A 16019-nucleotide genomic window follows, 5' to 3' on the forward strand; every position below is an offset into this window, starting at 1 on the left:
ACAGACATATATATCTCCACAAATGATGTCATAGGCCGACATAAAACGGGAAAACACATTCTGACACACACAAACCCACATGCATACAGATACACACCAAAATATGTCAAGAGGTAGGTGAGTAGGCAAAACAACTAACAGCATAAAAGTTTAGATAATAAATGATAATATCAATAGTTATAATAATTGCAATAGCCATGAAAGGAAATATGCATATACTATACATATATACAGTATTAATATACATATACTATAATACGTTTTTAATATTCTTCTAAACGAAACCGTTTAGCGCGTTATTAGTTATAGCAAGTCCATAACCACCTTCATGGCACCCGTTACCTCTGACTGAGACTTTAGGGTTTGTCGAGCCAGCTCAGGCAAAGACAGCCTGTCTCCGTCGTGGTACAGTCCTCTGGTGTCCCTCTCATACCGTATCCACACCGTGTCCTACCTGGATGCGACGCGAGGGAGCGTCAGCAGTTTGATTGCATTGTTTCCTATTGGATTGTCCATACTGCCCGCGAGCGACGCTGCGCGACGTCGCGCGATATCGCGCGCCGTTTAGAGCGAACTTTTGTCGGTGGCCCCGTTTCTCTTTTATACCTGTTGCTCGAAGTGAAAGCGCTGCAATTGACGAGGAATGTCTGATTCATGAGGTTGAAATAAAGAGTTATTTACATGATACCGCCTCATTTCACCACAAAAACCTAAGTAAGCTGGGGCCTGTATCACGAAGCGAGATCAACCTTTCCTGGGTTACCCAGACCTATCCTGGGTTGACTAACCCTAACAATGGCAATCAGGATAATCGGTATCACGACGCTGGATATCAACTCGGTAACTCAACCCAGAGTTGCTTTATCAAGAGCTGTGAACGCGCACGCAGCGGACCAATCACAATCATGAGAGAAGCGCAGCGTCACTGAGCGTCCTCACAGAGCGCCGTATGTGAGGGAAAAAAAGTATTTCTCGTGAGGATCAGAAATTAATTTTACTAAAATATGAGGAGGAGAAAAGCAACATTAGAGAAAAGGCCAACACCGTGGCAGCTGCAGGAGGAGGAAACATGCGTGGCAACGCATAACGGGATGAATAATGTTTAGTTTTAGTTTAGATTAGTTTATTTGCACATAATGTTAAAAACAGACAGTATAACATTTACAAGATTAAAAAAAAGAAAAGTGCCAGAGAGGTTAGAAGCCACTAAAAGCTTATCAAAGAAATTCCCCTTTCAAAACATCAATGAAATCACATAATAGAAAAGAAAAAAACGGGTCAGGAAAGAAGAAATAGAGGAGAGAGGGAAAAATCAAGACAAAACAAGGTAGCAAATAAAATTATGTGTAGGCTAAATTATTCATCACTGGTTCAAGTATCTACAGTACCTGTACCTGTACATCTGACACTGATCACACCCTTGAATCCCATGAAATCAATGCTGCGCAGATGAATTGCGTGTATTACAATTATCGTCTAACGTCACTGCGTCTGATAAATTGGTCTTCTTTGTCATAACGTTATATATGCTACAATAAAGCTTAAAGCTGACGCCACAATTAAATCATATCAGCACCAAATTGATAGTCTGAATAAAATCATCCTGATATTGAGCTGTGTTAGAAATTAACATTATTAACAAAAATATACCTAGTCTCTCTCTTTAAAAAACAAAAAGGAAAATCCCTCAAACACCATGAAGTGTAGACATGATATGCTACTTTCCACATTTCCAGCAGCAAAGCTGTCAATTAGGCCCATTTTCTTTAACAGGGATCATTTCCTCCAACAAAACAAAATGTTGGCACTAATTAATGGTGCTATTAAGTGTCCGCAAATGATCAGTTTCTTTCTTATGAAGGAGTGGGATGAAATTTCGATTTCTTTCCACTCCTTTTTGAACAATCTTTTCATTGTCTGTTGTTGTTGCTTTCTTTTCTTTTTAAATGTTCAAAATAAACTTTAAAATCAAAATCAATCAAATGAATTAAACTTCCCGTCATGACTGGGCTGCATTTCTGTGGTGCTTTTTATAGGATCAGATTCAACCCTGAACTTAACCTGCTCCAGAGCAGGATAGCCGTTCAGAGTAAGTTACCATGGTGATCTACCCCGATAAGAACTGAACCGGCTTCGAGAGACCGAAAACCCAGGGTTAACTCTGAAGTTACCTCGCTAAGACATTAATCCTGCTTCATGATACAGGCCCCTGGTATCTGACTGGAGAGAGATCACCAGTCAGCTGGCAAGTATTGGGTGGGGTGCTCAGCAAGCTAGCTTGTTTTACAAAGTGGAGATGGTGGTATGATAGTAGCTACAACAATGATATGTGTATGTCACCCTCCATAGTATTATTGTCAATATGAATAATAAGAAAGTCCATACTCACCCATCTTTCCTTCATTTAAAATTAACTTGATATTTATGTTAAACACTACCACTGTTTTTACCCACACACCCTACATATGATCATAATAGCTCCAAGATTTTCTGCTTGTTTTGTTTTTGTTTAAACTCAGGGGTGTGTCCAGGGTTAGGGGAGGCTCTGCCCAGCCCTGAGATCTGATGGGCCATGTTAGAAGCCAACCCCAAATCTTAAATTATTGGCTGGTCAATTATTGGTTAAGTTCAGATCCACAACAAGCTGGCACATGGAACTGATTTAATGCATCACACTACATTTGATTTTAAGTCTTCAAAGAAAGAAAATGTTGTATACAGCTGTTTTGTATTCTGAATACTATTTGACTATCATGGAGAGTGCTACTCAGCTTATGAAACCAATGTTCTGTGACTCAGGAAGGAGTGGTCCTTAAATAACCCTGATGACATCATGGTGATGTCATAAGTCTTATCTTGGCTTGAGCTTGGAGACTATAAATTTATAAAAGCCTGTGGGACAAACTGGAGGTGTGGAGCTTGTCTTATACAAGGGACTTAAAGATCAGATATCTCAGCCTCTACTGCTCTTACTGTTTTTTAAATCTGTCTTCTCTGTGATGCCATGAACCTGATTCTAATAATGTGTGATCCTGATGAGTCACCTGGTCATGACACAGACACACATCTGTTTACATTTTATTAAGGCCCAAACTTAAGCATATTCAAAAGTGGGGCTGCTTGATTGACAGACTTTCTGCAAGGCGTCGCTACTGGTTGCTGCAGTATGCGAGTCAGATCTACTCCTTGCTCCTCCACAGCTTCATCCTCTTGTCCAAATACAGTCACTTCAGGCTCCAGAAACCAAGATTGCAACAGCCAAAATACCGAACTTGAGGCTGCCAAACGGCAGTCCACAAACCCATTCCATGCTTTTCACACATGCCATGGTAATGGTGGAAAAGACAGAGCAAGGTACGGTCCAGCAGATGGTGGTAATGCAACACTTATGGATGCCAACAGCCATAAAACTCACCAGAAAGAGGAGAAGATGGGGTGAGGCTGGATAAACATGTATGTGGTGGAAGATGTCTGTTATTATTTTCAAGAACATAGCAGATAAGGAGCTGTTTTTTTGTGGTGCAAAAAGGAGCTTGTTTGCAAACAGAACTTGTATTGATTGTTCACTATCAGATCACCAGCAAAAGTATTTGTGTCAATACTAAACCATTAACAAGTCACAAATTCAAATACATCATCAGCAGAGTCTTGTGATTGGGGTGCACACTTTACATCAAATTCTTTTTTGTCAGATGGAGGTAACCCTTTAAATACTTGTCTCTGCAACGTTGCAGCTTCCATTCACAACACAGGCGAATCGGCATTTTCCCTGAAATGTTACTGCGGCTGCGTTCAGAATTGCATACTTTTTACTTTTACTGCAGCTGTCCTTTTAAAGTACTTACTTTTGCATTCAGTATGCACACAGTCGGGACATACTACTTTGTCATATTTGCACTATGACCTTTCACCCTCTTGCTCATATAGGCTACCCTTGAAGATAAAATAAGACTCCATTTGTCCAGCTTGCCCGAGACCTGGAGAGCTCTGCTGTTGACACCCTGCAATATATGTAGTTAAGTTTGAAGTCATAACACCATACGTTTTAGATTCTAACATATCCACAACGGTAAAATTACAAATGCATTTCTCTGTTATTGATATTTTAATTTTTGGTTGTCAGTATGCTTTATGATTATTTAGTTCACTTAAACAATGAATGTTCCTATTATTACTATTAGTCTGGTCATCAGCCACTTGAATTCTTTAAAGATATTTTTTAGGGCATTTTTTGCCTTTAATTGACAGGACAGTGAAGTGTGAAGGGGGGAGAGAGAGAGGGAGAGACATGCAGCAAAGGGCCACAGGCTGGACTCTCGAACCTGGGCTGCTGTGGCAACAGCCTTGTACATGGGGCGCCTTCTCAAAGCCACCGACGCCCCAGCCACTTGAATTCTTTGTCATATGTCATTGCGGCTTCTTCAAAGTGATGTATCTTTCGCTGCAGAGGATTGTGGGTCAGAATAACCAGAAAAGCATGCTGGTTTGCATACTGCAAAATGCAACCAGATGCAGTAGAACATCCTGGTATTTTCGGCATAATGTATTTGGCACATTACAAACTGGGATATACTCATAATGTTTTTCTGGTATGCTAAACAGTATGATAGTATGGGTGTTGGAATGCACAGCAGGCCTTGAGGTGGGAAACTGGCAGTTCAGATTTCCCATTTTTACATCCAATGCAGGAAATGTTCCGAAACATTTCAGGGATTAAACTGCATGTGTGAATGAAGCTTAAGGCTGCTTGGTCCACTCCTTTCTGTGGCATTCATTTGGACTTTTCAATTCCCTTATCATTTACTCTCACGGGCCTTCTACTGTGTGTGTGTGTACAGTAGTAGCTCAGATGAATAATCATTATCATTATTTATCATTATCACATGCGACACATTTTCCAGTTATAAACAATGTGGGTATTAACATTTAAAAGGTCACACTTGCACCTCACGCCACTGCTAGACAGATGAAATACGCATGAAGGTTTGACTCAAGTTTTATTACATAATGCTGCTACTGTAAAAACAAAGAAGCATTAGATGAAAAGCAACACGGATGGTTTACAAAAGGACACTTGTGCCTCGAAGGGGCGCTCACATGAACATGAAGATTTAGTGAAGTGGGATATTTACAACTCTCATTAAGTTAAATAACACCATTTTAAAATTCAAGTCACACTGAATGTAAAGAAGAATAAAGTGCTTTCATACATTCCTATTTACATTTCACTACCGACACTGTTACGCTGAACTGACACACAGAATAGCAAAAGACTATAAAGCTTTAAATAACACTTTGATAGTCACAGTGAGGCTTAATTTGGATAGGCAAAAGGCAAAGCATTACAAGGCCTTACATATGATTAAACCAATTAAGGCTTGAACAGACTTTATAGTAAGTAAAATTCAAAGTGATGCATCACAGATTTACAGTTTGCAGGTAACAAAAACAAACACTACAGTGTAGTTGTACGTGTTGAGAGACAAGCAGTCTTGTTAAGAAGTGTCCCGACAGTTCATGGATTAGGGTTAGTGGTTATTTTGGCTAATTGTGTGCTGTGCGGGGTTTTGGGTTAAGGGTTAACGGGGCTTGATTGGAGGTTATTCTTGGTTTCCGTACGCAGGGAACTAAAGCTACTTGTTTGCAGAGGGAGATGAAGGTGCTTTTAAGAGACAGGGTGGATTAGCTCTGAGCCCAAGTAAGTTAAGATCAGCAGGATCACCAACAATGACGATAGCAGACATTAGTCAGGTAGGCCAGGCTGAAAGACGCCTCTCTCATTCACAGATTTCCTCCTTTAGATACTTAGTGTTTAAATGGTTGTTAATAGCCAGAACACCAAGCACTAGTTTCACAGCAGTAAATTGGCCTACACCTCCATGAAACCAGAGACTGTAATGCTACACAGTACAGAAGTTATGTTTTGTTACAGATAATTTTCACAGTGTTGATCTTTATATCTGTAGGTTATGATAACATTGTATTCACCAGAATAATTGTTTAGATCTGGGCACATGGTAGCATCACTAAGTTGGAGTCCGATGGGGCAAGAAACTCATGATAGCACCTTAATTGCACATCACTTGCAACCGCTATCTGCCCTGTCTCAAGGTCTGATTCACAATACACTTATGATATTACAGCGCAAACACGCCAATAACGATGCTATTTCTTGGCAGTACAGTGCGGGGCATGTTTCACTCTTTGCGGATGCTTTTTCAGTTTTTTTATGGGTACAATGTCACCGATATAGATAAGACTGTTGGTCAAACCTATGAAAGAAAGACCCCAGCTTTAATAAACCATCAATATACCGTTACTATTAAGCAGCTGAGATCAGATGATACATCAAGGACCAACCCTGTCTCCTTGAAATGTATTACTGATTTGGAACAGCTATTTTTTGGAGGGAGAACAGTTATCCTGCATGGATTATGTTTTCTAATAACATAATGAAAAAATGTTAGTTTACTCATGTGGAAAAAAATTAATAATAATAATAATAATAACACAAAGATTTCGTTTTTTATCACAATGCATTGGCGAAACAATTTAGTACTCTACAAGAGTAATTTCTAGAAGACAGGGTTGCAAGGACTGACATCAAAGGCTTATTTTGGGCCCCAGTTGTGTCACTGATGCAACAAAGGACCTGGCTAGCTTGCCAGCCCTTAACGATAAAGGCGTCGGTAGATTGGAGGTGTGGTGTTAGCCGTAGCTGTGAGGACTGCGAGGGTTAATGGGGGAGGAGTCTTCCCTCCCGCTCTGTCCAATCAGCTGGTAGAGACGGTGGCTGAGGTTCTGCACCTGGCAGGTCCCCAGGACACACCCCACCCTCATCAGATGGACGTTGCCCCTCCCGCTGCCACCATTGGCGTGACGACGACCCCGTGACCCACGCTGCCAGGCCGGCGCTTCCCATTGAAAACTGTCTCTTTGGTCAAGCAATGGGTCGGACAGCCTCCGCGGGGGCTCTTTGTGCAGCAGGGTCCTCCAGATGATATGTCTGTCTCCCTCCGTGATGTGGTTGTCAACGGCGACAGGGAGATGAGACGCAGTAGGCATGATGGTGGTGTTAGAAGACTTTGGGTATTTAGAGGTTCTGGGTAAATTCAACCTGAGATACAAAGAAACAGAGAGAGAAAAATATTCACATACAATGCAGAGGCAATACAACACACACGCATTCACAGATGATGCAGGGTAGTCATGCGCGTGTCGTCTGCTTGGATTTCTGAATGAAACTGAATCGCTGCGAGAAGATGAAATGCCTCACAGGAAGTCAGGCTTGTACCACAGGAATGTCTAATTTACTCAACCTGGGGTCTCTCTTTTCTTTTTTCAAGGAATGAAACAGAGAAGGAGTGGATTGAAAGAGAGTAAGTGAGAAGGAAAGATAGAAGGAGAGATAGACAGAGGGTGGTGAACAGGTGAGAGTCTGCTTGTGTAGCTCACTTATCCAGCCATGCTATCTCTGTATCTGATTTCAATGATAGTCTTACTCTGTGATCTTTGACTTCATGTCTATTTAGGGAAACATACAGTATCTACAGAAAGATGGTGGTGTCGCCCAATACAGTATATTTATAACACTTCAAAATAGCTGAAATAATACATTTTCATGAATATTTGATTTATGAATATCTGACTTTGTAGTTCTACGTGAAACTTCACAAACTGTGAAACAACATCATGGTCTGAAAAACCCTGTTTTCCATATTAAAACTGAAATCAGTTTTTTTTTGTCCTCACAGCTCCACACGGCTCCATGCTGACTCTGAAAGGTTGGCAGACCATCACAAAGAGACGGGGCTTAGCAAATGGTCATTTGATGGGATACAAAATCCACAGTCTTCTTTCTGAGCAAAAATGGATTCCAAAGTTTATCTGAAGTTAATCTGAGGCATCGACAGTCTGAGCTAGACCATTCAAGGGAATATCTTCTAAAGTTACAGTCTTTTTAGTATAAAATTCTCCCCTACTGTTTTGGTTCACTGCCATCACTCTCGTAATGTTTTCAGCTTCAGTAGGCAGCTGTTTTCAGCAAAAAAAAAAGCTCTGACAATCCTCTGTGCACTTCCTGCCCAGCACTAAACGGCAGTCAGACACCCTTAGTGAATATCTGGTGAACATAGTGGAGCATTAAGAAGCTAAAGAGCCAGGTATTTCCATCAGGAGATGGTGGAGACCAAAAACAGAGCTAAAACAAGACTGAATATTGGACTTGCATTTACCAGATGGCCAGGGACACAACTCCAAATTAATGATAGTGTTGCTCCATAACTGCTGTATGTGTCAATAAGCAACTGTTTGCTGCAAGTTCAAGTTAAAGGTGATACAAAGTGTTGATTCTTCATCCATGGTCACCACAGTAGGCACAGACAGATTCTCTTTTCTGACTGAGCACAACAGCAAACAAGCACATCTCCTAAAAGATTAAAGTGTTCATTTAAACACTTGAGACAGCTAAGTACTACTTACTCATCTTCACCTGCAAAACAGTTAAAGAGTGACAAGCTGTTTCTTATACATGTCTCTTAGTCAATCATTGAAATTTTAGACCAACAGTTCACTAAAATATATACACATATGTGTTTATAGTTAATCAACAACAGTATCTGAGCTGACAAAACAGGAGCGAGAAACAGAGGAAGCAAGCAAGGAAGTGTCAGCCACACAGCACAATGTACATGTTGGTAAGAGGCTCCTACAACAGCACTCTCCTTGAGTATGTTTGAAGTACTTTCTTTCTCACCTCCCAGATGTCTAGTCTTGCTTTTTTTCTTACCTTTTTTACTTTATCATTCATCCCTCACTCTTTCTCAGACATTCAGGAGTTCAGCCGCCAAAGAGAGCCAGTCTGTTTGGCCATGTGAGCGGTCAGAAATTACGCAATACTTAGTATAGATCATGTAAAGTAGCACAGGACAAAGACCACTTGGTGCTGTACAGCTTTCCCTCAGTGTAGGATTGTTAAACAAGCTCAGAACAATAAGGCAGTAATCTGTTCACTTGTGCCTTTTTCCACTACTGACAGAAATAAGTGGTTGAATTAAGACATTAGAGTTCGGGGCATACCTAAGGACATATGTAACCAGCTCTTGTGTAAACAACAACTTACCAATACAGTGATACTGCAAGTGATCTACTTATATGTAGTGAATTCAACATCTAGTCCCAAACTGTTTCCATATGCATCATAAAAGTCTCAAAAGGCACTGAATTTAGTTTCTTCTTCAAAAAAGGTTGCTTTTTAATATTTATATCATTAGAAGTTATTGTTATACCACTGGGAAGTGCTGAAAAAATGTTGTATAAAATAACAAACTGCAATCTAAGTGGAACTGAAAAGGTCTTATAAGAAGCTAAAGTTAAATTGTTGAACTCTGCAGGAACCCAGTCAGATTAAGGCAGCTTTTAGGGAGATCTACTTAATATTTGTTTTGGTAATGTCAAAGGGTTTATTTGAAGATTAAAGGAGCACTATGCAACATTCAGAGCATACCTATGATTCAGAGTCTGGGGCAGGATTTTATGCACACGGTGCTCAACACAAAGGTGAGCATGTTGTGTAGACTTCAAATGGATTGTGGCAGCAGCTGTACATGTCTCCAATAAACAGTGCTAACAATGGCAACAATGCTGACAAAGCTAACAGTGTGAACCTGGGGGAAACACTCACAGGGACTTACATGCACTAAAATGCACGTGCAGCCAGACCATCTATTACAACACTGGCCAGAGAAGCTTGGCTTACAGGACATAGAAGGAGTGTGACTTCATACTCTGCTCAGGACACCATTACTCGGCTATATCCTTACATAGCAAATAGTTGTTTGCTGCGATATTAATTCTCTGACTGTGGATGGACACATTTTGTGTGTATATTTGTGTGTCTGCACACACACGTTCACACGTGTTGGCCATTCATGAGGTGAGAAACAAAGAATAAAAGGAGAGGGATCAGATGGAGCGAGATAATGTTTGTGTTTGTTTGGTGTGAAAAATTGGGCCAGAATAGCATATTATCTTTGTCCTGTAACAAATCGTGACTGGTATTCTGATCACTCTTCTGGCCGTACACCTTGGGCCAACACACTGCCAACACACACACACACATACACACACACACACATTCTCATTCATTCATTCACCCACTCCCTGACCAGCTCTCTGTTGTGTTATACCAGTGACTGGAAGCCTGTGAGATTGCCCAACTCTATTAGCTTTGACTTGTTTTTAATGAATGCTCAATTGTGGAAGTTCAGGACAAAAGTCACACACACACACACACACCCACACACACACACACACACACACACACATGCACATGCACACATTAGTGGGCACACATGTGCAAGTAATGCAATAGTAGTGCAATATAAAAATGTCCTTACATATAATGTACGCTCTACGTGTGCATGCTCATGTGCACTTTTCCACTTCTTTTTTCTCTCTTCCACAAACACAAAAACACACACATTCATGGTTTAAAGGCCACCTGCAGTGAGGTTTAAAACACAGTTGTCTCTGGAGGGAAAGGCACTCGGCGCCAAAGTGACTCCCAATACAAGGAAATGTAGGCCACCGAACTGCCTGCCAGTGTGACAAAAACAATACAGGTAGAAATATCTGCACCAATGTACAGCAATGACAGCTTGCTCCGAAGTTGTCGAATACCAGCACTTGGGCAGTGACTCCTGGTGTCAGACACCAACGAAAAAAGCCATCCTTTCATGTTGGCATCATACATGGCTAGTCGCCATTATTGTGGAATGGGTTTAGGGGGAAACACGGTGGGGAAATAACATAAGTTAAGAGAGAGAAAGTCCGACAAAGGGGGATGGGAGGGGCGGTGGATAGGTCCAGCAACCACCCATTTTCACCCAAGAGGCCAAGGAGGTTTTTAGCTTCTAGGTTTACTTCCACAGTATGCAGCCCACTGTATATGCACAGTGGTATTTCTCCTGCTGGCTCCGCCCACAACTTCCAGCTTAGCTCGTTGACTTAACGATGTAAAGTATAGCTGAGGCAGGTGGGAATATCATAAGTTTTACAGTTATTTGCGCATAAACCAAAGTATTGTACAAAACTGAGCATAGCATTAGTTCAAGCAGGACACGACGTCAAGCTCAGCTCACATCCCAGCTACATCAGCTGACAAACAACCCAATCAACTGATGGAGCGGCTGATTGATGGAAGGGAGTCAGCTGATAGATCACATGATTCCTTTCTATGCAGCCAACTGGCAAATCTCATTCAGGGTGCCCTATTTAAATTGTCAATCTGCTTTGCAATCCGCCTCCACCCCAGCTCCTCCTTTTCATGCTGTGTCTGACTTGTTGAGGAGGCTTTCTGTGTAGGCCCGAGGAAAGGCGGAGAGGCCCCAGAACAGAGCCATACCACCAAATATCATACTGCAATGGAAATAAAGTTTTCTTTGACTGAAGTGGTCCTGACTGAACTACACTCATTAAAAAGTCAGAGTATCTCCAAATTTTCCTTTAGAAATCCTTAAGTCATGCGATAGCTGTTGGAATATTTCACTCAAAAGCAAAATCTCAACCTCATTGTGGTTTTAGATGAGAAGTCAGGGGATTCCCAAATTAGGATTCATGTCTGTGCAAAGTTTTGTGTCATTTCATGTAATTGTCCTTGAGATATTTTAGTCTTAACCAAAGGGGATAACCGACCGGCAGGCCAACATTGCTAGCTAGCATGTTTTGAGGTTGGACAATTGTCCCAACACTGCATGATTATAGTTGTATAAGTTGAGATGAACACACACATTTGTTTATGTACTTTTCTATCAGCACTTTTTTATCATGACCTCTCTCTCCCACTTTGTCCCTCTTGTGTGTGTGTGTGTGTGTGTGTGTGTATTGTATGATGGTCCACGTAGTGAACCTGTGGAGAGTCTGAGAGCAAAAGGAGCTTCTCCAACATTCCTGCCAAGTTAGAGCCCAGCATGAGGTTCTTCACAGAGGAACTGAACACACACACTTTCCTGTTGTAACTCCTCAAAACTACTCTGCGCACAGAAAACTTTTTGTCCCTGTCAGATCCCCACTGTTTCACTAACAGTTATTGTTCCCGGGTCTGCTCATTATTTTCTCCTCCTCTTTTTTTCTCTCTCTGGCTTTTTTAAATTAAAACAGGCTCCTTTCATTTTTCTTTCTCTGTCCTTTTTATTTTCCGAGGCATTTCGTAAAGTGCCAGCATCAGTATTATGTTACATCCATCAGTGTGGGATCACACTGAGATCCTGTCTCCTCTTTCTCTTCAGCCAGGAACTTTTTTGTCGACATCTTCTGCGCTCCAGCCCACTAAAACCTTTTACAGAGCTCTTCTTACTTTTGCCAAAATAAATGCAACTTAAAACTTACCATCAGGTAGTCAACTTGAGAAAAAAAATGCGAGCATAAAAGTTGAGAAAAGTAATACTGTGTAACCTGTATGCAGAGATGAATGCTTAGTGTTAAATAAAGTAACAGCTTGTTGTCCTTCCAGCATTTTATCAGTATATAAAAGAAGCTCTTGATCTTTCTTTTCCTTCCACTATGCACGTATCCAACTTGACCTGATATTAACTGGCATGCTGGTAAGAGCTTGGCTACTGGATAATAAACTGGAGATGCATGGGTCTGCATGTGACACTCATTCAAAAACCTATCTGCTGTGCCTGCAGCATTGGGTCACAAGAACATCCACAACTATCACAACCTACAAATCTGCTGTCTGCAGAGTGAGTTGTTCTGTTTTACTCAGACTGCGGCTTGTTTCCTTCTTGGCCCCTCAGTATGTTCATGTATACTTGCCCCCAATCCCACTAAATCACCGTCTCACCTCCTGTGGCTGAGAGGAATTGCCTCATTTGACTGTTGGACCGTTTTCTCACATTAATGACTGCCAGAAGGCCAGACACAGACCTTTAATGTTCTCCAACTAATGATTAGTTTTATAGTTGATTAACCTGTTCATTATTATCTTGAATAGCCAATTGATGATTTAGTCTAAACATATTGCCCATTACAAGTTCCCATAGCCCGAGGTGTCTTGTTTTGTTCAACCAAAAGTCAAAAACTCAAAGATATTCAATCACAATGACATAAAAGACTGAAATAAAATTGTTTGCATTGTTCATGTCAGCTGACTAATTGAATGATACCTAATTGTTTCAGTATTGAGCACTAAAGGCTTTTTGATGTTGTTTAGTTTTTCTAACTCAGAGTTAAAAGTGTTCGGAGTATTGAGTTCAGATTGTAAAGGTAGACAAACATGATTTGGGGCTAAATCAGTGGCCTAAGGTAGTCATGATGGGTCCCAGTGCACGTTACTATGACGAGCCCTAGTGCCAGATTTTGTGTCTAAACTAGCAGTCTGTAAAGGCTGATGCACACCTTGAAGACCTTTTGTGGACAGGTGTGTAGGAGCATAGAGTCCAGACAAAAAGAAAAAAGGTACTTGCACACTGTCCTTTAAATTGCAAAGTAGTTCATAAAGTACTTCGCAAGTTATAGGACAGTGTGCGAGCACCTTGTGTCTAAACTAGCAACCATATATCCTAGCACCTTGTCACATGATCAAATAAAGACTTTACATTACAGCATCAACATATATATTACCCAGCAGTCATCTTTGTATCATCTGATATGACAAAATATCAAAGGAAATAAGAAATGATTTGTTTAATTGAGTTTGTTGAATTTTTGAAGAGGCAATCTGAATCACTCTTAAGGGGCCCATCCTTCTCCAAACTCTTTGGGACCGCCAACCATCTGTATTGGGATGGCCTAAATGATATATATATATATATATGTAATGATAATATCTATTAAAGTTCTAACATTGCTTTACAGTTTGTTTAATTAAGAGCAAAAATATAATCTAGGGCTTGTTGTACAGTATTGATATGAATGTTGTACCACTGATGGACATTAAAGTATAACAGAGTAGCAGGTTAGTAATTAGAGGAAGGCGACTTGGAGAAAATCAAGTATCCAGGGGCATGGATGTGGGCGGTGCGGCTGCGCTGAGGACCCTGGGGTGGGGGAGTTCATGGAGAGGGTGGGCCCTGCCACGTTTGAAATACACCTGTGTTATTTTTAAAAAGGTGCCATTTGCTCTATATGTCCTCAAAAAGGGAAACCCATCTGCGTTATGGTTTTATTTATTTATTCCTTAAATAGTCAATAGCTATCTAAAACAAAAGTACATGCTTTTTTATACAAGCTATATAAATACTGTAAAAACTTTTCAATTAAATGACACATTTTTTATTTTCTTTGATATTTTTGTCAGATATGCAGTGATGATTTCTGGATAATATGTATGTTGACGTTGTCTAATGTCAAGTCTCTATTTGTGTCAAGACAATACATGCATGATAGTGTGCACTGGGGCCCACCAACATTGCAAATATCACAATATTTTTGACCAAATACCTCAATAACAAAATTGCAAGGTTGGCTATTGGTAATTTCATAAAACATGTACACAGTGAGTTTTTTGATAATAGTAATGTGGATGTATGACTAGGTGGGTAAAAGCAAATAATACAACAGCTAGAACAGTCTGATAAGTTAAGAAATTTAAATCACTTTTTATGCAGCCTTTAATTACAGTATCTAAAATCTAAGGCACTATCTAGTCTAATATCACAATATCAATAGCCCAAGCAGTAATAATACAGTTGTTTTCTGAGAATATTTTTCCTCCCTACAATCTGACCCAGTCATTGCATGGAATAATGCTGGCTAATGATAAAAGCATTTAAGTTTATTTTCTGTTTCACTGTAGAAACTGACTTCGCACTTAATATAGACATGACTCCCTGGATCATACTTTGCCAAACTGAGCAACATCACACCTTTAACTTATATTTCTCGTTTTCCACCTTCAACTAAAACATCATTGATGCTTCAGTGTGTAAGTGCTGAGTAAGGCAGTGGTACCTCTGTCTGTGAGTGAGGCTCTGCAGAGTCAGAGCCCGGCACTGGATCTCCAGAGGCAGGAGGCCGAGCAGCAGGCACAGGCACGCCGACAGAAGCGCACACATAGCGGCGCAGCGGAAACGCACTATCCGGTGGGAGGCGGAGCTCAGAAAAATAAAATATTATACTTTTTATGCAAAGAAAGTCCAGTGAAAACTTTGTCGCAGTTATCGAATTTTTAGTAATCTCTAAGAGGTTAAGTGTCCCGTATGGATGAGTGACCTTGACATCAGTCTTGCATGCTGCATCCTCTCTTCACATTGACCTTCTCGCTTTTAATAAAAAAAAAGAAATCCGCAGGAAAACGACGTGGAAGCACCGGAGCTCACTGAGGCTCACATCGGGAGCAACTGAACTCCTGAGCTATCTCATTTATAAAGCCTGATTGAGGGAGGAGGGAGGAGGATGAGGAGGAGGAGGAGGAGGAAGGCTTATTGTGTGTCCTTCTCAACAAGGACTTAACAACCTTATACCTATAATGAACCAGAGAACTCCAGCCTTCTCATATAATCTTGATTACAGAGGTAAAGTGCATTCAGCCATAGGCCTGCCTATTTGTTGTTTGTTTAATGTGAGGTCAAGGTGACCTTACAGATGTCCTTATAGATTTGGTTATTGGATCCTGTGTCTTTTTACACAGTGAGAATCTATTTGTGGTCAGATTGACCCACTTAGAAATGAACTGCTGAACCCATCAGACCCAACAAAACGTTTTATTCACTGTGAGCACGTTTTATTTGCACTAACATAACCTCATTTATATATCATGTAGAGACAAGCTGAGGAGTAATATATATATATATATATATATATATATATATATATATATAAAACGTTTTTAAAGGAATTTTAAAAGTGTAAAATATTATATTTTCAATGCATACACAGACATTAAATGAAAAAATTCTTACATGAAACTATTTCTTACATTTTCCTGGTGTATTTTAAGTGCATAAATAGTGAAAGAATATTTTTTTGCAAAACTGTGATTAATGACTAGAGATTTGTCGATTTTAAGAGGCACC

At 40.4% G+C, this 16019-nt stretch overlaps 1 protein-coding gene across 1 annotated transcript; it reads right to left on the reverse strand.

Annotated features, from left to right (window-relative positions):
• Window positions 1-4980: 4980 nt before the first annotated feature.
• Window positions 4981-15327, reverse strand: adm2b (adrenomedullin 2b). Its single transcript, XM_033634869.2, has 2 exons — window positions 14956-15327; window positions 4981-7117 (listed from the first exon to the last, which is right to left on the reverse strand). Exons 1-2 carry the CDS (start codon window positions 15057-15059, stop codon window positions 6709-6711), a joined length of 513 nt encoding a protein of 170 aa, XP_033490760.2. The 5' UTR covers window positions 15060-15327; the 3' UTR covers window positions 4981-6708.
• Window positions 15328-16019: the final 692 nt, after the last annotated feature.

This window comes from Epinephelus lanceolatus, chromosome 5 (assembly GCF_041903045.1).
Source record: "Epinephelus lanceolatus isolate andai-2023 chromosome 5, ASM4190304v1, whole genome shotgun sequence".
Classification (NCBI taxonomy): Eukaryota; Metazoa; Chordata; class Actinopteri; order Perciformes; family Serranidae; genus Epinephelus; species Epinephelus lanceolatus.

Excerpts from the sequence above, each read along its gene's own strand:
- adm2b (XM_033634869.2), bottom strand. The coding sequence starts at position 15,059 with ATGTGTGCGCTTCTGTCGGCGTGCCTGTGCCTGCTGCTCGGCCTCCTG. Across the intron at positions 7,118-14,955 it reads AGCCTCACTCACAGACAGAG|GTTGAATTTACCCAGAACCT; the intron begins GTACCACTGCCT and ends TTTGTATCTCAG.